Source organism: Megalops cyprinoides, chromosome 1 (assembly GCF_013368585.1).
Source record: "Megalops cyprinoides isolate fMegCyp1 chromosome 1, fMegCyp1.pri, whole genome shotgun sequence".
Classification (NCBI taxonomy): domain Eukaryota; kingdom Metazoa; phylum Chordata; class Actinopteri; order Elopiformes; family Megalopidae; genus Megalops; species Megalops cyprinoides.
The window spans coordinates 37,185,876-37,208,765 of record NC_050583.1 but is presented as its reverse complement, the minus strand read 5'-3'; the positions used below and the strand labels follow the sequence as shown (position 1 = coordinate 37,208,765).

General features: G+C 43.3%; 1 protein-coding gene across 1 annotated transcript in view; it reads left to right on the top strand.

The window, feature by feature from the left end:
• Window positions 1–5,154: 5,154 nt before the first annotated feature.
• Window positions 5,155–22,890, top strand: part of LOC118782027 (potassium voltage-gated channel subfamily H member 6) — a 38,247-nt gene continuing 20,511 nt past the window's right edge. The window contains exons 1-6 of the mRNA XM_036535246.1: window positions 5,155–5,341; window positions 11,689–11,919; window positions 16,058–16,210; window positions 16,548–16,657; window positions 17,629–17,926; window positions 19,029–19,222. Of these exons, the coding sequence (XP_036391139.1) occupies window positions 5,266–5,341; window positions 11,689–11,919; window positions 16,058–16,210; window positions 16,548–16,657; window positions 17,629–17,926; window positions 19,029–19,222 (1,062 nt within the window). The 5' untranslated portion in view covers window positions 5,155–5,265. The remainder of the gene's footprint in view (window positions 5,342–11,688; window positions 11,920–16,057; window positions 16,211–16,547; window positions 16,658–17,628; window positions 17,927–19,028; window positions 19,223–22,890) is intronic.

Sequence of the window (22,890 nt, the reverse complement as noted above, 5' to 3'; positions counted from 1 at the left end):
AATTAAAAATGTCCTGTTCACTTTCAGCTGCCCTTCACTTGCCTCCCCTGTTTAAACTCCCACATGGCTTATGAACTCATAATGTATACATGATTTGTACAATCACACTGACAAGTAATTGCAGTTTAATTACATTAACATATCACTATGAACAATATCACTGGAACTTCAATCAATGCCTCCATTACTTAAGTGCATGGTGTTGGATCACAGCACTTTGTATTCTTGGGCCTTAATGTATATGAAAAATCAAAAGGGACCCTGGACTCAAATCTGATTGATGACCCTATTAGGGCCCCCAGATTTCTTTGTTGACTATGGTGCCCCTGGCATTACATCTTCACTGCTATCACAACTGGAATAGCGGCCACAATAACACTTCAGTGGTAACTCTGTTTTGTAGTCCTGGGTCCCATGTAGTCATGGTTACCAACAAACAGCAGTAGCAACGTCATACGGGTTTAGCTGGAGCAGAAAAAAATTTGACTTGTATATTTGCTTTTGCATTCTCTTTGCATTGTGTGTGTGTGTGTGTGCATCAAATTATCTCAGGAGCAGAATGTCTGTCAAGGTTCACCTGGGTATTGTGTCCCAACAATACCCAGGTTGGCATTCAGTGTTAATCACGGATTCTCCAGTGGCATTCTGATGTCTGGCTTTCCAGAACTTTTCTACAGTCAGCCTAATTGGAGAGAGTGGCAGGAGGAGCTGTGTGTCAGTGGAGCAGAGCAGCAGGGTGTGGACAGTGTTTACATGTGAGTGTGAGAGATGTTTCCCAGTATGGCCCTTTACCAGTCATCCAGTGAGCCTTTGCCCTCCTAGGCTACTGAGTAATATGCCATAAGCTTCACAGCCACAGTACACTGATACACAGACTAAGAACCAGACTGTCTGCAGTCATCATTAGCTGCTTACCACTCGCTTTAGGCTAAAGTGGGTCTTTTCATTTTAACCTGTAACGGTCTACATACTGTTAGTTACCTTCCTGGTCACTTGAAATCACATGACCAAAATAGGGAAAAAAAACCCCCAATTACTACAACATTTAATAAAATGAATAATTGGTGTGTGGTTTCCTTCAGTATACTTTAAAGAAGCCCAGGAAGCTTCTTTAAGCCTTATTTCTGTGCCCTACTTCAACAGAAATTCCTGCCCCCCTTGGCCCTCTCAGTAGGGCTGAAGGACAGCATGAGGGCTTGCTGACTAAATATAGAACTCATGCCTGTACCCACTGAGCACAGCCATAGGCCACACCACCCCATCTGTTAGCTCCCCCCCTTGGGACCGCCCCAGAACCCCTGCTTCATCCCAGCAGTTTAATTAACACCTCATACAGTAGATGTGACCACTGACCTCTAGGGATGTGTGCTTGGGATGCCCAGCCAAAAGCTTCACACATAGGAATGCCCTGTGCCAAAACACAAGCATAGGTGTCACAAAGATATGGTTGAGGTGTGTATGTTGGTTCCATTCTGTCTTAGTTTTTTATGCTCTCTGTATCCTTGACCTAGAGTAATAATGTTTATGTAGCAGACAAAAAGTAAGGTAGCAGCACCTCTCCTCTCTCACTGTCATCGCTGATAAAGTGACAGAGCACAGGCAACCTCTGGTATGCACACAACGCACTTTAATAGCAACCAGAGTCATGCTCTGGGATCTACGGCCTTTTGGCCTTCTTGTCAGAGGGCCGCGCTGAGATGGAGCCAGAAAGAGTATTGCAGCCTCTCAATTTGTCCAGGGTCACAGACTGCGGCCGCTGATTCTGTTTTGCAAGGCTTGACAGAGTGTCTGTAGGGGCGATCATGAGGGGAGGAGAAGGATCTCATCCTTAATACGAGGCAGGATGGGCAGAATAAGCCACAGGCTAGCCAGGAACCAGCCAGGCTGAACGTTTTCACCACCGGCCATCTATAAACCTTACAGAATGGTCACAGAAGCTATCAAATCGAGCCTGGCATCGGCTCAGTTGTATAAATCCTACCTCTCCCCTAAACCAGAGCCTAAATTCACTCCCCTAGGAGAGCATAATGCCAGGCCAAACACAACACTTCCTCATCTCATTTACTGTTTATTGATTAATCATGCCTCCCTTCTACTTCTGTTTTCTTCCACTGCTGCTTGCTTCTGCTCGAGGGATTTCATGTTCACAACAAACGAAATGTACTAATGCCTGTTATGTGACCCACAAGCAGTGGGAGCTGAAAAATAGTTTTCTAAAATTGTGGTGTAAAGCACTGATCATGGTATTCACAGTCATTCAAATACATAAAACGATAAATAATAATGTATATACATCATCAGATGTGCTACTTTTTATGATGCTTTTTCCAACCCACCTCATCCCTTTTCTCAGTCAGTCCAATTCTACAGTTTAGGAATCACTTTTCTGATGGACTGTGGTTTCATTCGGAACATTTTTGCTTCTGTTTTCATTGCATTTCTTGCAATGTGCTGGGGGAAGCATTATTGACGGTAGAGAATTACACTGTGAAATGTGGAACGTTTGCAGCCATCTGAAACTCCTGGCACTGTAATAATTTTCTTGTCAGTGTAGGTGTTCAATCTGCAGCTCATTTCCTCATTTCCCAGGGGGCCATTTCCCTCAAATGCACAAGAAAGAAGTCCAGGTGACCATATTCTTAAATCAATACTCTGCCACTGGCCAGTGTTTACAATTTGCTTTGAACAGACTCTTTTCAAAGTACAAATCCACTGCCCTTCCTCTTAACTCATAATTGTATTATAGAGAAGACGATTGCATAGCCATGCTTATAAAGTTACATCTTTACATCCCTGCAAGCTTGTAAATTAATCTATCTTCCATTTTCATATATGCATTTTGTGTTGTAGTTCACCTCAACAGGGGAGATTGACAGATATATGATACATTTATCAAACAATAAAGAGTTGGTACAGTAAGAACTAGGACTGAGACTGGCTATATAAGCAGCCAAAAATCAAAAAGACATTTATAATTAGTTAAAACTAATATCATTTTGTCACACTAACAATAAATGTTTCCAGAGTCTATCAATGCTTGACCATTATTATGGAAAGACTGTACAAAGACTTGTACATTACTCTGTAGTGTGGATGAATTGGATTTGTTTTTCCTTGTGATAGAAAGAAAGGGAACACACCAACACATTTCTCACTACTACTCAGCACTGGTTTGCTGAAAATTGAATGTTTTCACTTCGCCTACAGACTGAACTCAAACCTCCTCTCCCAAAGCTCCAGTCCCCACAGCTGGCTGCTCCTGGCACTCCTCACCAAGCAAAGAGAGTGAGATCACATCCATCCCATCTCACTTCAACCTGCCAATCAACACATTCACCTAACACATCCCTGCATTTTTAACAGGCAGTAGAAATATAATTTACTATTTACGGAACCCACCTTGAGGTAGAAAATTTGAATTAACATTCGTAAACAAATAATATTTTGGTTTTCAACTCATTATGTGTTAGAGTCAATAACTAAAATTTAATAGCAATGGTCCCTAGCCCTGGCCCTGGATAATTACCACATAAAGGTCTCAGCAGTATTCAGGTATTGTACTTAAAATATTTAGTTTGAGAGGGTGATTTAATCAAACGACAAAACTGCTGAGTATTACCATACAGTGACAACTGAAAGATAATATTTCTTGTCATTCATACATTCTCATATATTTTCAAGTAGCTTGTGTGTTGTATGCAAATAGACAAGAAACCCTCAATTATATACACAGCATATTAATTATAACATCTGAAAACAATTCAGACATTAATCACCCAGGTTCCCTTACAAAAAGAAACTTATTTGATTGTCAGTTGGAGGCTCCACTTGCTAGAAAAAAAGAGGGTACACTGGGTGGTCCCAGTAGCAGGGCTGGATACCACTGATAACATCTCACGATGGACACAGGAAACTCTACCTATACAGGCAGCAACACACTCAGAAATAATTTAAATAAGACAGAAAGGCAGTCATAACAGATGCTGAAGCTCTTTAGGACGTCATATCCTAGTCTGAGCTCACACTAACACAACCTTTTCAATTCCCTCCATGACATTTTGACCACCAACCCCCCTGTCTAATCCACACCTGCAGCAACAGCCACAACACCTGGTGTGTGTGTATGTGTGAACACGTGTGCATGTCTGTGAGTGAATGACTGTACATATTATTGTTCTAGTGTGTCTAGTCGTCTCGGTCTATGTCACCATTTATCTCATCAAGCTATTTCATTTGAATTCTATGGCATATCACCACATTTATAATGTTAATTACATAATGATAAAGTATCTCCAGCTCTTAGACAGGCATGTGAATAGGTAAAGAGTGGATATCAATGGGCACTTGCTAGTTTGCTTAAAAACTAATTTTGTTATGATAATCAAAAGTAATTGTGTAAAATCAACATTAACAGGAGAATACTACATTTACATTTAGAAGTCCAAGTTTCAGATGGACAGCATAGCAAGGTCACACGCACCGACATGTGTAACGTTTTCCACCTCGTCTTAACATCTTGTTTTGTTGTTATTATTAAAGAAGCACTTAGTTAAATAATGCAAGCCGCTGAATAATGCAGTGTGGATGAGTGGGTGAGGTGTTAATGACAAATTAAATAAAACGCCCAAGACCGCAACAACTCATGGAGAAGAGATGGTCCACTTCGAGGTGGGCATTCTGTGTTACGGAGAGTGTGATAGATGGTGGCTCTGCTCTCTGTCAAGTGTGACAGCCGCGCCAGCTGACGGCCTCCCCTGCTGACACCAACCGAGAGGAGCGGTTCCAGGGAGGTGGGAGCTGCGACTCTGCAAACAGCTTCTGCGTTAATGCGCTGTCCCATTATAACACCCAGACTCTTGACACGGATGCTCGCTCTGTTTTATCTGACTTTGGACTTTCTGCCTTTTTCTTCAATTTATATAGAAGATGGTGACACTGCTTTATCCGTCTTGATCATTTTATACCACTTGTTTCCAACAGTCACGGTAACCTTTTCGCATTTGTACACAATTTAAAACAGTTGTTTAGGTAGCCGGTTTACAGCTCATTGAGCTGACCAGCGTCGGTTTTTTCCAGCTCTGGCGCAGTGGCAACGTCGTTTTAATATCGCCTTGGCAACCGGCTATGTGATATTTACCATCGCACATCCCTACATTTTTATCAGTTTACAACACCGTCTTCGTTTCTGAACACTGGTTCATACTTACACGAAGCAAGCGGAAAGGTTGATGCGTGGAAGAAGACAGTTCGCTTTCCCTCTTCAAAATGCCAGTGAGACGGGGTCATGTTGCGCCCCAGAACACTTACCTGGACACCATCATCAGAAAATTCGACGGGCAAAGTAAGTGGGGACTTTTCAGATGTAACCAGTACCTTCGTCAGTGATTTATTCCACGTCTGTGTTTAGTCTGCAGTTATCTTTGGCCGTGTGTGGGACGCGCAGGTGAAGTGCAAGCTGCGCGTCTGATGAAATCATGGGTTTGCAAGCCTACGAACCATTTAACCCTTTTCAAAGTGGTACTTTACCAACTTTATCTAGCTAGCTGACAAGCTTTCCAAAAGTTGCATGTCGTAGCTTTTCAAAAGAATGAGCAGCTAGTGGTTACCGTTTTATTTGTTGCGATCGGATTTTCTAGATGAGATATCTTTATTATATATCCTTATACTGAGATAAATTTAATGTTCTACCCGTCTAACGGCTTCCAGGGGCATATCCACATCTCCTTTCTCCTTTTACAAAAACAATTTGGAATTTCTGGATAGGGAATATTTATGTGGGATTATATTCCTCCATATATGGTAGCTGTTTCTTCAATAATACGATTTTGAACGGAAGTACAACTATCATGAGCTATGGTCTTTGATTATGTTAAATATACTATTCAAGTAAGATAATTAACAGTAGTTTATAAGTGATTATATATCTGCAACACGGGCTTAGTAAAATCTAAGTATAAACCCAACATGATTTAGAGTCCAATTATAAACGTTGCAACAGATTAAATCTTGTCAAAGAAGATGCCTATGTGATTAAGCTCGGCTTGACAGAGAATCAGAGGCGGAGGACAGAGAAATACTGAGATATAATGGACTAGAAGGGCAGGGAGAGGAACGAGCATAGGAAGGTAGTTGTGCCTCCTTTTAGAAATATGCTGTATATTTTTGCACCTCCATTTACGGAATTGTGAACCTTTGCCTCAGTGAGTGTCAGATATTGTCTGTGCGCGGTGAGTAACATGATTAGGGTGGCAAAACAGGGAATTAGTAGTTCCAGTATTTTTAATAGACTATAAAGTTTAATATGCTTAGATACTACCTTGAAAAGAGGACCCTAATGTGACTGTTAAAAGATAATCATCCTCTATTAAGCAATCAGCTCTAGCGTTATTGAGGCAGATTTAGTGAGCTAATCATTTTTTCTCTACTCTCCTCTTGATGTGGAGCAGTAGATAATTTTGTGATATGTGGTACATGTTTCCTTAAAGTATGTTTCTGACAGCTCCAATCAATATATTGGTATTTTCTGGACCGGCAACTGGGTCGCTACTCTGAGGCAGACGAGAGAAAAACAAAAATAAATCACATCACTAATGCACAACTGCAGTTGCCTATTTGCCATGCAGTTCTCGTGTGATAATGGTCATGATGATACATTTGATCTCCAAAGCATCATTGAATTGGCACTCTAACAGCACTCCACACAGCATGAAAAGAATAGAAAAAAGCAGAGCACTGACCAAAGTACAAATGCCTTAAATGCTCATTTATGTTTATGGTGGGAGTGCACAGTCTATTCATTGTTGTAAATAAGATACAACAGCCCTGTCTTCCTACTTCCATCAGACTATGGCAGAGCATTGCCGTAGGTATCCATTGTCTCTTGAGGAAGTCCACAGCTCTGAGCTATAGGGTGAAATTAGTTGAGAGCTAAAAAAGTACTCTATCACTGACTAAAGTCTTTTCAGCATATGCTGTAAAATTAAAGACGTTTCAGTAATAGACCTCTTTTTTCATACATCCGTCCCATCTTACTGGGAGTCCCACCCCTTCCCTGTACGTGTGTCCTTTACTGTCAGCTCTACCTTGCCCTGTCCCAGATACCTCAGCCAATAACCATGAGTCCAGAGATCTTGTACCCTTATCTGTTGCTCTGAGTTTATACCTGTATCTGTACATGAGCATCAGTTAGAGCTGTGTACGCTTCCCTTTTCACGCTGGGAGCAGGCAAACTGACTATGGAAAGAGCAGGTTAAAAATAGCACCTCCATGCTCTGTTTCAGCTGAGGGACGTAAGAAGGTAATGAGCTTTTACAAGTCAGCATTGCTATTATCACAATCTCGCAACTGTCACCACTGGAGGGTGAGAAGCTATAGGATTATTTATTAAAATCTCTTCATATTGTCAGTGTTATCAAAGTGAAAAGATTCTGTTAGATTTAAGTGAATATAGCAAAGTGTAAAAACACTTTAAAAAAAACACTTCTCTTGCTCATGTTTGTCCTAGCAGCTATCTTGGGAAGTTCCATTACCCTTTGCTTTGACATAGCAAAGGATGTACAGATGTGCGGATGTGCAGATGTCATCAGTAGTGATGTAAATCCATGTCTGTGAACCAGCTAACGCTCCTATGATTGTAATTTCTAATACATCAGAGATGTTTCAAGGATGTTTTATTTGATTGTGCCAAGATATTAAAACAGAGAAAATAACCAAGCTGAGATTACTCTGCACGTACAGGTTTTCGGTTTTAGTAGTCGGGAGTCTTCTTTCCTCCTGTGTGAAGTGCTGCCTCAGTGCTGATGGAAAACAGCTGGCTTCTTTATCGCCTGTGTGTTTGTACCTCAGTATCATGCCGGGGCCCTTATTCACGCGCCGGCTAGGACACGCTGACGTTTTTTATTTAGTGTAAGACAAACATTTGCTCTGCTTCTCCAAATAACAGCAATGCGCACATACACATTCCAAAATCGAAACTGTAATTCAAAGCTGTATATTCCAAGAGAGCAAAAACAGTAAAGAAAACACAATGAAACAAATGTGGTTTCATCGTGTCATGTTTATTGGCTTTTATTGCTAACGAGTTTTTGGAATCATTTGTAACAACAAGCAAATCAAGGTACCGTCCTCTTTGGAATTAGGAAGCTTCTTGCTACTGCAGGCAAAACTGGAGAGTGCCATGTTGTTGTGTGGGAAAGGGACTTAGACATTGTGGAAGTTTTAGTGGTAGAGAGGTGCTTCAGACAATGGCCCTCTCTTCATGTCCCAGTTGCAGCATGGTGCCTTACTGTATTCTGTGCGCCAAATATAAACTACTTAATTGCCAAACCTCTGCTCCTACTCAGTCAGCAAATGGTGTAGGTTTAGAATAATGCATCAGGAAAATATCAGGGATGCAGAACTTTCCCCTTAACCCTTGAAAACAATCTGCATCTAATTCTCATGCCTGCACTTACACTAGACTAGCAGTAGCCTTGAACTTTGCTTTAATTCTGACTCAAACTGAAACCGACTCTGATTTTAACTCATATCCGACTGTTAGAGCCCTGACTGTACCTCTAGCTCTAACTCCAACTCCGAATCCCAAACTATAATTACACATTTCTTCTCTATAGCACTGCCAGCACTCTGGCTGAACACTGATTCACCCCCTGTCTGCCTACAGTGCCTTCAGTGTGGAAGGCGTGTCACTGAGATCTCTTTCATGTTTGTGTGGATCTCCCCTCAGCTCAGCAGGCAGTAAACAGCATTACTTGCTCTGATACACTCTCCCTGTGGCCTGAATTCACAGTGTACCGGCTTGCACATCATAGCTGTCAATCTCTGTTCTCGCCACTCAGCGCACAATCGGGCCCAGTTGACCTGGCACTGAAATCAGAATGATGCGGGGGGATTGCCTGCTGGTGTTCATTAAGAGCCTGGGCACATTGAAATGCACACGCACACACGACCACATCATCCCTCTCGTTCAAGTCCATTGTCATTTCACTGAGCTTGCTTTTCAGTCATGGGCACACATGAACTCATACTTCACCAACATGCACATGATCACTAAGTAACCTCCCTCAGGATTTTCATTATTTAAAGGAATTTCAGAATATTCTCTCAGACCTGTGAAACATGCAGTGATAATTCCAGACCCTCCACAGCATCTGTTCTGAATGGTCTTAGATTGTGAACACCATTAAGAGCATGCTATAGTAACACTGTAACGTGTTAATCCTGTTTCTCCTCTGTTAACTACACAACAGCATCTTAGACTCTGACAAAAAGAAAACCTTGACCCAGCAGCCTACCACACTTGGCATGGTTACTCACTACAGGGTTTGTTAACAGCTTCATTTGACTTGCGATGAAAGTAGGGCATTTTCCTCCTCATATTTCCTCCTCAAGTATTTATTTTCCTATCTTCTGAGCTCTGTTGTGATTCTACAGTTCTCTGGTTGCTGTTTGCATATATGTAAACGCATGTATGGACGTATATACAGTACATGAATTATGCTCATACTTAATGCATTATGCAGTGTACCGTGTTTGTGTTACGGCAATATGCTGCATATTTTCCCACTTGGCTCTTGGCGGGTAGTTGAGCGGTGACAGCGGCGCGCAGCGATGCTGCAGAGAGATAAGGCCGGGTTGGACCTTCCCCTCACTCGACTCCCAGCTGATTATGCCAGCTGCCTGCAGGGGCTGCAGGGAGGAGGTGAGGTAGCTGGAGATGAGTGTACAAACTGTCCCGTGCAGCGGGCCAATCAGCCCTGTCAAAAGCTCGAACGCTCGCAAGCTGCCTCGCGCCCGCCGCCTCATCCTGCTGATTGGAGCTGAGCAGCGTGAGCGGACAGTCCCGGGGTTAGAAAACACAGGGAGTCAGAGCCGGGAGAGTAATGTGCCTGGCCACTCGCGATGGACCTTTAACGAAGACAGCACCTCCCAGTGCAAATGTGGCTATTTGCTTTTGCCGGAACCATTACCGGAATCTTTCAGTCCTGATGGTGGAATGGTCTACCTGCAGACGATAGAATTACTGAATCACTTATCGTGTCCCTGTGCTGACTCAAAGCCCAACTATTCAGAAGACATTTTGTTTCCCAGAACCAAGACTCTCAGGGCCTGATACCTCAGCATATGAAGTTCCTTGTAGTTTTACAGATCACTGTTAGGTATTGTATATACACATTAGTGTGATGTAAGGTTATGTTGTTCTTATAGTTGCTGTTATGGTTAATTGTGAGACACTATCTATGCAGTGAGAAGGTAATGTTTCTTTTATTGTCAATTTTTAAGCAATGTATATACATTTACAATGGCTTCCTGTGGCCTTTCTCTTACAGCTCTTATGACATGCACTGTAAGTGTTTAACCATGACAGCCTTGTAAGCCATTACAGCTGAGGGTACACCTTAGTGTATGCAGATGTTCTTTGTGTCTAATGTAGGATGACACCTGGATGGTGCTTGTCAACACTTCACAGTTCTGTGAGGGCCACTCTTTTACCTGCTGTCTGTTTGGGGCTGCCTGTGATGAACATGCTGTGGTTGCATAACACCAGTGTAATGAGCAGCATCACCATTGTCATTGATTATGTGTGTGTGTGTGCGTGTGTGTATGTGTGTGGATGTATTTGTACATGTGTGTATAAGTCTATGTATGTGTGTGTATGCATGTATGTGTCTTGATGTGTTTATGTACATGTCTGTGTGTATATGCATGTATGTGCTTGTGTGTGTGTGTCTGTATGTATGCATGTATGTGCCTTTGTGTGTGTATGTATGTGTATGTGAATGTGAGTGCATGTGTATGCATGTGTGCCTCTGTGTCTGTGTGCCTGTGTGTGTGCCTGTGTGTCTGTGTGTGTGTGTGTGTGTGTGTGTGTGTGCGTGCCTGCGTGTGTGTGTGTGTGTGTCTGCGTGTGTGTGTGTGTGTGTGTGTGTGCGTGCGCTTGTGTGTGCGCTTGTGTGTGTGTGTGTGTGTGCGCGCATGCCTGTGTGTGTGTGTGTGCGTGCGCTTGTGTGTGTGTGTGTGTGTGTGTGTGTGTGTGTGTCTGTGTGTGTGATGGGCCACATGAGCTCAGCAGCAGACAGACATGCTGGGCAGCTGCATGCTCTCTTCTCCCATATCGCTGGCAGGGGCTGTAATAGGCTGGGCCTGTCAGAGCAACACAAAAGCTTAGACAAGCTTAGGTTAGTTTCAGGGAAAGAGCAGAATTCTCAGGTGTCTGAGTGGTAATACCACTTCAAATGGCTCTATCAGCAGATGTCCAGCTGGAGACACATTGGTTTTCAGATAAATGTCATATGATATCACTGATCATACCCTTTACATTTTTTATTTTTTGAGTTGTTGACAATTTCTGTACACCCCAGTGATGCCCTGTCCTGGTGCTGGAACTCATTTTTGTTCTGATAGAGCTTCTAATTGATTGTTTTATTGAGCTGGTATTTTAATGCTGATCTGGATTTGACACTCCTTGACAGTTATCCACTATAATGCAACTGGGAGCTGTACTGTATCACACTACAACCACAATAGACATGCAATTTCAGCTGGATGCCTTGTATGGTACCCCTTTTTGGCCAGCATTCCTCCTCTTGTCTTTAACCCCTTGTGGGTATTCCGTTCATCCCTCCATCCCCACCACCACCCTCCCTCCCTCACCGGGCCCCTCTCGTCTGTGTCCCTCTCTCTTTGCAGACCGCAAGTTCCTGATCGCCAATGCGCAGATGAAGAACTGCGGCATCATCTACTGCAACGAGGGCTTCTGCCAGATGTTCGGCTTCTCGCGGGCGGAGATCATGCAGCAGTCCTGCACCTGCCAGTTCCTGGTGGGTCCAGGCACCATGAAGGGCGCCCTGGCCCAGCTGGCCCAGGCGCTGCTGGGCTCCGAGGAGCGTAAAGTGGAGATCCTCTACTATGGAAAAGAAGGTACAGCAACGACGTGCCTGTACCGCAATATCCCCCTCGCTGCGGAGAGATGCCCCCGCTGCAGAGGCAGGGTGTCTGTGGTCTGTCTATAGCAGCCTTTCCCAAACCTCTCCTGGAGGACCCCTTGTCCTGCACGTTTTAGATCTCGCCTTTGTCCTACACAGCTGACTCAAATGGTCAACTCGTTATGAGCTCCTGAGGCTGCTTAATAACAAACTGATCATTTAAACCAGCTGTGTTGGAGCAGGGCGAGATCTAAAACATGCAGGACAAGGGGTCCTGCAGGAGAGGTTTGGGAAACGCTGGTCTATAGGAAGAGGGGTGAGGGGCTGCACAGGAGGCTAAGAGGTGTTTATAGTGGGAAACAGAAGACCTTGGTGATTGCTGACTTCACCAAACTGAGTGTGGGAAGATCTAACACTTGCACTTAGATGTGTGTGTGTCAAAGTTTAAGTGCAAACGCTGATTGAATCCAGGGGCTGGGCTGAACGCGGAAGGAATTTTAGGTAGGACTGAAGGAATGTGTTCTGCAAAGATTCAGTGGTTATTTAGCAGGAAGCTGTGGGGAAAACAAGCAGGGAAATGCATAAAGGTGGAGTTAAAGATGATCTATGGGCAGCATTAAAATGAATGAGAGGGGCGCTGGGGATCTCAGCGTTTTGTCAGATGTTAATAGACGAATCAGTTCAGTGTCATAATCCTTCAAATTTTTAATGGGGGAGTGATGGATTGCAAGCGAAAAAAGTATAATTAGAATTTTGGCATATATTCCTAAGAACAGGAAATTTTCTATTAAATCTTCTTTGATCAATGACTTATTGTAGGTTAGTGGGAGATCTAGGAGTACAAAGTGAAGAACCAACTAGTGACCAGTCTAGACTGAATGTAATACTCTTGCATCAGAACCAGAGGGTTGTTTTTATGTCTATTCAGTCCTATCCTGTCTCTTATGATAGGAATACTCTAGAAAAGAAACCTAGATTAGATGAAGCTGTTTCACTGTCAGAATTGAAGATCTTAATAGACAAAAATATTTTAAATACCTGTAATTATTATTAAGGAATTGTGGGATAACTAATGCTTATTATTGAATGTATGTTTTTGTGTGCCATCTCTACTGTAATTGGATGTACATGCGGAAGTGTAATGCACTTTTCCTGCTGACTTTCTCGCCAGGTCTCTTTCAAAAAAAGAGGTTCCTAACCTCAGGAGACTTCCTGGTTAAATGAATGTCAATAAAAAGTAATAATGATAGGCAATTCAAGGCATAAGGCAGTGGAGCGCAAAGCTCTCTGTGCTAGTCTATAGCCCAAGCGTCCCCTCTCTCTCTCTTCTCTCTTCTCTTTCTCCACTTGACGTACACACACGCACACACACAAACATGCACGTACGCATAAAGGCACACACACACTGCCAACTGAAGTGACTGAGTGTCTGTTTGTTATTGCAAAGCGCTTCGCGGAGAGACAGTGTCTGTGTGTTTTGGTTTGGTTGACTTAGCATGAGTTTCCATTCTGACAGATGAGCTTCATGGTCACAGGGCACCCGTTGTCATGGAAATGTAATTAGTGTGACGGTTTGCTTTCATAGCACACCTGTTTACAGTCCTTTGTATCCCCTCACACATGCACACACACGCACACATGCACACACACGCACACACACACACACACACACACACACACACATACAGATATTATACACTTGTTAGTGAATCGTAATTACTTTTGATGGTGGGACCAGATTAACTAGGCATATAATGAATTATGACAGTTTTTCCAGTACAGTCTTCATGTTTCCATGGTTGCTAAGTTTGCTTATGTTACATTTCTCCAAATTACAGCTAAATATGGAATAAAAAACCCACATGCACACTCTATCCCTAACTCTGTGTGTGTGAGAGAGAGAAAGAGACCAAGAGAGAGTTCACATGGCTCAATATTCAATTAAATCATTATATTTCACTTTAATTCTTCCTACAGGTAGCTTTTATAACATTAACAGCAGCTGCATGTGGTATGAAAATAAAAGGAACAGCATAAATGCCAGGCATAGCTGAATAAAGGCTGTTTCCACGGCCAAATAACCATAGTCTAATTAGCACAAATGAATCTGTAGAAACAGCGGTATGGCCAGGGATTGTGATGTGTGTGGATAAAGAAATGAATAAGGGAGTCAAAGGAGTCTTTGTCACCGAGGGACTGAGGGGTTTACACACCACGGACGGGTTCCACCCGGATAGGTTATTTTTAGCTTGTGTTAATAGCAGAGACAAGCCAGGGACATGAGCAGGCCTGACTTGCACTAATCAGTGGGAAAAGAGTCTCTCAGTGGTCTCTGGCCTCCTTTCATCACTCTCTTTTCCCCTTTTCTCAATGCCCTGCTCACCCCCTTGCTGTATATACCCAGGGAGGACTGATTTACTTTATCCCTGTGTTTGATGGACATCTTTGGGTTTTGCCAGAGCCGTTTCATGACAACAAATTCTTTTCCTTGATGTTCTCCTTTGCCCCAATGTATTAGGATCTCCAGTGACTGATTCGGTACAACCTGCTTATTAAAAGAGTAAACCTGAGTTCCAGTCAACCTGCCTTATTAAGACCTTCATTGAATGTTGCGCAGCAGATGTACTTATCCAGAGTGACAGCTTACAATTTGTACATGTAATCCATTTATACAGCTGGAGGCAATTCTGAACTATGAGGCAATTCAGGTTAGTGCAGTGTGTTCTGGTAGGGGCTTGACATAAGTGTGGTAACTACTGTGAGATTAAATTACCTAGATAATGATAATGCTGAAGTGCTATATTGGGTAAAATCCTCTGTTTGTAAGAGTGTATCAGACTGATTGATGGAGTGAGAGCCTAATGCTGTCTTATGTTCAGCCTGCTGAGTTGAGCAGGGAGTGGAGATGTTTTTGAGCATGGGACAGAGGTCTGTTGCAGATCTGCCTCAGGAGAAACTCTGCTCCCTGCACCGGCCTTCTCACTTGCTCACCTGAGACAAATGGCTAAAAATATTTTGGCTTTAACCTTAAGTGTTTATATGCAAAGTCAAAGTCAGAGTTTGTAGCTCTTTGTTGTAGGAAATGAAAACATCCGTCTGATGTTATTTTGAAGTGTTTAAAGTTAGAGGGGTGGATTGATATAAAAGCCTTTTGTACCTGTCCCTGTTGGGTGTTGCTTGTGTTTGAAGTGCTCTTTGCAGTGTTTTTCTGTTTGAAGTGCTTGCTGACTCTTTCTGTCACACTGGATTTCACAGCCCCCTTCTCTCTGCTCGTCCATGCTGGTCTCTTTCTGACTCATCCTCCCTATCTCTGCGTCTCTTTTTCTCTCTCTCTGTCTGTCCCTCTCCTCTCTCCCCCCACCCCCCCCCCCTCGCCTCACCCTCTCATCTCTGCTAACTCTGATTGACACTCCCAGGAGTGCTTCATCCGATTTCCCCTTGAAGGACAGGCTCCAAAATACTCCGTAAAACTTTGTCAATGTTTGAAAAACTTCTTCTGAAGATGGTTGAAATGAGAGACTGGCCACGGCGTAGCAGTGTGCTGCTCACGACGTAGGTCAGGAGTCGTTTGCTTACAGAGCATCCTGAGAACGTTATGTGTTCTGCTTCTTTTGGGTTCTGTTACTGACATGCTTCCAACAAAAATCCTTGGATAAGACATAAGACATGTCTACTTTCCAACTGTCATTCCATTGCTAAATTATCACTTCAGCTTCTTGGAACAGATTGCTCCATGTAGCTTAATTGTGTGATATTTTAGGAACCAGGCTGCTAATCTTTCCTTTTGCAAACTGGATATGATATCTATATTTGCACAAAGAAAGGGGGAATAATTTCAGGTAGTTCTGTGTCAGATACTACCTGTCATCCCATGTGTGGAGGTGACCGGGTGAATATGAATTTTAGAATCTCTCATAACCCAATAATATGTAAAACAGTAAAGCCACAGCAATGCGGAGGCACTATAAAGTATTCAAATGTTTCATGACCCGTGCACCAAACCATGACTTGGAAAATCCATGGAAAGAGTAAACAGACCACGTGAAGGAGAGGACAGTGTGGAAGTGCACTGCAGTGCAGATTTGTGCATGTGTGAGGTGAGAGCTGACTCTCTGTGTGCTGGTCTCACGCAGGGACCTGCCTGCCCTGCCGTGTGCATGTGGTTCCCGTGAAGAACGAGGAGGGAACCGTCATCATGTTCATCCTCAACTTCGAGGAGCTGCTTGACACCTCACGCAAGAAGGGCGGGCTCAGACAGCGGCTGGCCCAGGGCTGGCTCCGAGCAGGTCTGAGAGCGCGCGTGTGTGTTTGTGTGTGTGTGTGTGTTTAAGTTTGTCTGCGTGTATGTGTGAATGCGCATGTGTGTGTGTCTGCGTGTGCGTGCCACTGTTTGTGTGTGTGTGGCCTTTCAGTTGTGTCTGCCACGTAATGGTTGTTCGGAGAAAAATCGCACTCCGCTCTGATTACAGGTTCAGAAACACAGCAGGGATTTCTGACTCCAGCAGCTGTGTGGCTGGATTTTGAATGTGATGTAAATTGCCCCAGTCTTAGTAACACAGGCCTGTATTCAAATGGAAAGACAGCCCAGTGCTGGTCTCCTGAGCTCATGACCCAGTTTTTCAGGTCAGAGTGGGAGACTGAGGCTGAAGCTGCCCTCCCTGCACGCCATCGCCCTTCGCCAGCCCTCCATCTCCAAGGACCAGTTCGAGGGCGTGGTGGTGGACCACCTGCATGTGAGTAAACCATGCGACAGACCAACCTTTGATTGAATCAATCCATGAGCAGAAAAGAGAGACCAAAAGGATCTCGCCTGTCATGTGGTGTGTGTGTGTGTGTGTGTGTGTGTGTGTGCAATAACTGAAGGTCAGTGTGATACAACTGACTTAACAAAAGTAACATATGAGACAAGGGGCAGGCTGAAAGACCACCCATAGGATGAAGAGGTTTTATCAACACTGGGTGACAGCTGTGGAATGAAGACAAATCCAGCCTGGGCTACTGCTGGAGATGGGTGTCTGACGTCTGCGCCTCTGTTCAGCTGTGATAGCAGCGGCTCAGCCCCGCTCTGCTCTGCTGGCACAGCGGGTGCCAGGGAGTCGCTCTCAGGGAGTGCAGCCATGCCGTACCACCATGCAGAGTGCCCTGGCGCTCACACATTCTTCAGAGTCTGCCATTGGGCCCATTCATATGCTGCAGAATCCAATGCTGATGCCACCCAGGCCGTTCTATGATGCGCTCCTCCCCTATCGGGCAATACAATAACTATCCAGTCTGTCAATATTGGTGTTAAATGTAACTTAAATAATTCAGTATGGTGCTAGAGTTATGGCGTTAATATCCCAGGTAGTCATTCATTAGTGTCCAGTATGGAGAACTTAGATTGATTCTGTTTAAATGGTAATCATTCTATGTTTCTGAAAAATGATTGTTATTCCACACATTGTTATTCCACTATTATTTGGTGCACCACAGCATAGTTAAAATGTGTCTTTTTAGTTATTTATACAAAATGGGATAATCACATTATAATTCAGTGGTTGCAGGAAACTAAAGCATGATTATATCTGAGCATTTCTCATGGATGTCTGTAACTGTTTGATGCAATTATAAAACAGCACTACGCCAGAGCCTGTATCTGATTGACTGATGTAATGTAATGTGCTTGTGCCTTGGCCATAACCTTCATTGGCATCCTGCCCTCTAGCCTAGCAACGAGGAGGTGCCCCTGAAGGACTTCCACATCCTATCTAAAGAGAGCTGTATGCAGTCGGAAACGGAGGCCCTGATAGAGCAGGGCCGCACCTCACACCCTATGGCACACTCCTCCCCTAAATGGCTCCCGGAACACCTGGATCCCCATAGGCCCTTTCCTGGAGATGGCCTGCCGCGGAGCCGGTCCCGGGACAGCCTGCAGACCCTCCGCCGTGCCTCCTCGCTCGATGACATCGACAGCATGAGGGCCAGCTGGAGCGGGCGGGGCGGGGACCTGCGCTTTAACAGCAGTGAGTCTCCGCGTGTGTCCGTCTCACTTGTCTTAACGATAGTGCGTCTCTCTCTTCACTTTAATTCCTCCCTCCTCGGCTCATGCCGAAGACGTTTAATTTTTAGATTCGCAGTCAAATCAAACTTTAAAGCGTATCGTCGGTGTTGGTTTCAGTTTGACAGTGGAAATTTTATTGTCAAATTGCATTCATCCTAATTACAGATATTACTTCACGGTTGTCACCCTCATTATGCAATCATTCCGAACTTTAAAGCATTTCTTTTATGGAGCCCAAACCCAGCTCTGAAACCCAATACAGCAGGTTACCGTGCAGTGTGCCACAGGGTGTTTGGCTGTGTGCTGTGAGATTAAGTTCATACCCAGGGAGGCTATTTGAGGAAAGCCATTACAATCAGATGAGTTTTTACTTCCTCTTTCCATCTGCTACAGCAACAGTGAGGCTGCAGTAAAGAGAGAAAACAGAAGGATCAGTGAATAGCTCGGTAACCATGGCATTTTCGCCTACCTGCAAGGGGAAATTGAAAAACGCACAGCATCTCTTTAATTCAGCACTTTTTTTTTAATTCAGCACAATTCTTTTCTTGAGTTCCAAATGACAGCAAGGAAAAGAGCAAACAACAATTTAACTAAGGTCATTTCAACATTCAGTCTACATTTTTAAATCTCTGATAAAATAACATTCTTTAAAAAACTCATGAGTGATCATTTTTAACAGTCATTCCACACAACATGGTAATACCTATGTAATAGTAATCTGTTGTGAAGTTCTTTTATTATTGAGTACTATGATTATTTTGAATGCATTTGATTTCAAGAGGGGTGGCTTGGTTATTCCAGAGCAATTTCATGACAACAAATGCCATTAAATTCCTTATTTGGACTCCCTGAATACACCTGGAAGACCCCTGACAACCACTCTGTAAATGGTTTGAGCTTGGAACGGCTTTTGTCGGTGCTTAATTAAAGGTTAAATTAATATAAAATAATTCATGAAACACACACAGCTAGGTTATCCACGTCAATTTATCTACATCCACAAAGCAAGACTGTACCCCTCTCTCTGAATGCCTCTTTGACCTTTGGGTTGGCTGTGGCCCTAGACCTGAAGTCCAACCTGCTGAACTCCACGTCTGACTCAGACCTGATGAAGTACCGCGCCATCAGCCGGATCCCACAGATCACGCTCACCTTCGGCTCCGACCGGCTGCGCCCACCCTCGCCGGCCGAGATCGAGATCATTGCACCCAGCAAAGTGAAGGACCGCACACAGAACGTCACAGAGAAGGTGACACAGGTAGGATACCTTGGACCCTGCTCATGTTGGCCCTTGGATGGCCTCTCTGTCGGGTATGGCTAAGTTATCAAGATTCCGAGGTCGCGAAATCCTGCTTCTTAGAAATAGGAATGCCTTGAACTGGCGCAGTTGTCATCCTTGGCCTGAAGTCTGGATCATGCCAGGCCTTCTGGCAATAAGTATTGTATAAGAGTTATGTCTGTCATGCATGTTGTTGTTGTGCTTATTACATCATTGTGTATGTCTGTGTGTGTGTGTGTGTGTGTGTGTGTGTGTGTGTGTGTGTGTGCCTGTGTATGTGTGTGCGTAAGAGTGCACGTGAATGAATTTCCATGTGTACCCAGGGAGTGTATCATAGCAGTACACAAGACCAGGAACATGACAGTAAACATGCTGATATCTCATACATACCATGACACTTTTGTGGTTTTGTTTTCACATTTTCAACTGTATTTCAAAGAACTCAATATATTTACATAATGACACAGATTCACTTCATTTTTTTTTTTTTTACTGTGTATGACTAACCTGTAGCTTTAATTTTGGAATTATGTATTTGTATCAAAGCAGTTCTACTGCACATCAGTGTGACTAATGTCTACATGTTGCCTTTCTACAAGCTGTGGGGGCTGTTGGAAGCTCGACCCTCCATTGTAAATGAAGCCGAGTGCGATGCTGAAAGAGTCTTTTATTGACACCCTAAGCACATGGGAGACAGCATGGTTATCCCGCCAGTGGAAAAATCATTAGGGGGCCAATAGATCCCCCTCTCTGATCTGGACAGGATTGTGTGCTGCTACTCAGTCGATGGCTGCTTTGGCCTACAGCAGATCATGCTGGACTCATGCCAGTTGAGTGCATGTAGTGTTTTGCCAGGGATTACCTATAAGAGAATACTGCATTTAGTTAACTGTCTGAACAGCCACGTTACTGGTGATCCAACTTCTATTGGGAGGGTGTGATTTTGGCTATGCGGGAATAAAGAGTCTTGTGGTACGTGTCTTGTGGTAAGAACGGCTGGTGCGTTGGAACGTAAATGTGATGCTGGCATCGTCTCAAGGCCTTTTGGGTGGAGGGGTGAACAGATGGAATGTCGGCACTATTTACCAACACAGTCAAGGGCAAGGAGCATCACTCTGTTCCCCCCGGGCAGGCGTGTATCCTGCTGGTGCAGCCACAACACTGGAGAGGAGCATGGCCCTGTGCTCCTTTATCCTTAGTATGCTCCACGCTTCTTCCTTTCTCTCTTCTTGATCTTTTTCTCTTTTCTCTCCTCTCTTCTCCCTCTCCTTGTTTCTCATTTTTTTCTCTGTGTTCTCTCCTTTCTGTCTCCTCCCTCTTTCCTTTGCTTCACTCCTGTCCTCACCATCCTCTTTATTCTCCTCTCGTCTATAATCTTTCGTCTCCTTGTCCTAGTTTAATCAATCGGATGTTTTTGTAATCAGTCAGTCACATTTAATTTGATTCAGCACTCTTAACAGAAGAGTGCTAACTTTACAGTATCATAATTCAGCGGGAACACTAGCAGCACCTAAACTATGGCAGCATAGCTGTGGATAAAACAACGCATGCTACAGGAATAGTTTGTAGCCAACAAAATGGCTAAAGAAATGGGATCTGAAAATGAGATTTTGAATTTTTTTCCTGATTCCCACATATCATTAGGTAAATCTGTAGCCATAATTTTGGTAACCTGTAGCCAAAGACTCCCAGTCTTTGTTAGCCTTTAAAATTTTAGGGTTTAGCAGGTAACCAGCTGTTAGAGACAATGAGGAGGTAGCTGGGTTAAATGGAATGGGCTCTGGATATTTTATGGAATAAGAATCAAATCCATCATTTTTGAGACCACCAACAACTCTCTGCCATGGTGGTATTTTATTTGATTTTTACTTTATTGTAAGGAATTTGGGGTTGTTCTTTCTAACCTCAATAAGGTTAGAAAAGCAGGATAACCTTGAAGAAGTGGGTGCTGTTTTAAATTTTACACAGCTGCAAGGAAAAAACTTTTCTTTTTTGTGTTCACTCCTGTCTGTGGTAGATTTTAAGCATGGTGCTGGCCTTTTGACTTGCAATACTATACTGAAAAGAATGCTTATTTAAGTAGATTTTAAACAGGGTGCTGGCCTTTCAAGACTTATAATGTTTAGATCATAAGTAGGACAACTATATCAAGAGTATTTGGTAGAATTCCCTTATTATTTTTAACAAGAGCTATGTATGCATCCAGAGGTGATCACGCTCCTGTGACTCAAATCATTACCACTCAGAAGATGAATTGAGAGAGAGTTAAGGATATTGATTTTGTGGAGGAATTAACTGAGGAGTAGAGGAGTCGTTCACCATGAGCTGTGACAGTATTTTGCACTGGTATTTCCAATGTAATCAACGATGGCTCCAGTACAGCAGGATGTTGACTATTACGCTGTAGATGCCTTAACAATAGGAAGTAGCTAGGTCTTTGTGTACAGGTCTCTGTAATTGTGTACATGAGTAGTTTCTTTCTGGGCAACATCTACTGAACTATGTACACAATGATATCTGTTTTTAGAATAATAATTTTCTCTGTCAGCTTGAATGAAAATGAATAAATGAAGATTGCATAAAATGAAGCTCTGTCTGCACCAACTGCTAAATTTGATTTTTTAAAAATCTCCAAGTTCTTCTAGAAATACTGAGCAGGGCTCTGGCGGCCTGTTAACATTCACAAGTTTAAACAGCCAGATCTGAGCTCAGCTGCTGAAATGAAGAAAAGTCAACAGAGGGCTCTGTGCTGCTGAGATGCAGATCTGCCAAAAAATGGTAGCAGGGCCTCCCCCGCGATACAGAAGACGAGCAGTTTGCTGAAGGGAAGAGCTGTTTTGCACTGCTTCTGTTAGAGGCATATTATCCTCTGGTTAAAACAAGGTTTGAGTTTGAGGAACAATGTCAGTTTTGGTATATCTGAGTAATTAATTTATTTTAATTATTTTATTAAATAGAGATTAAATGTTTAGCATCCTGATTGATTTTTGCTCTTTTGTTACATACAGGGTTTGCAATACCGTTAATATCTGCTGCAGTCCTCGAGTCCTTATTGTAATCAGATTTTCAATGTAGAGGCGCCATTTAGAGCACAGCATCTGCCATTAACCACATGGGGTACACAGAGTGGTGAATTGAATTGTGTAAGATATAACAGGCTCTGCACTTCCTCCCTGCCATCATTTCCAAAAAAAAGGGGGGGGGGTGCCTCCTGCTTTCTCCTTTCTACCATCACGTCCTTGGCACTGCAAAGCAGCAGATGTTCAAACAGAGCTGTACTGTGCTGTGTGGTGTAACATACCTCACCTCAATATCTATAGAATATCCATGGAGATAATATAGGCAAGTGTGTGTGGTTGGAAATGGGTAGCGTTTTTTTCTTTTTCTTTTTTTTTTTGGATGTGCAGTTTCTGTGTGTGCTGGATGTCAGCCTCTCTCTGCCAGGTGATGGCGCTCTTAGTTCACTCCTCAGTGTTGCTGTGACTTATGGATCTTTGTTCAGAGAAGTGAGTTACTGCAGCTGAGAGTCTCCTTAGTTAAGAAAATCAACCATATGTATATTTTTATACTTATTATTTCTATTGATTGTTTCTCTCTTCTTGCGTTTTTGGTTTATAAAGTTCATTTATATCCGACTGAAATTATAT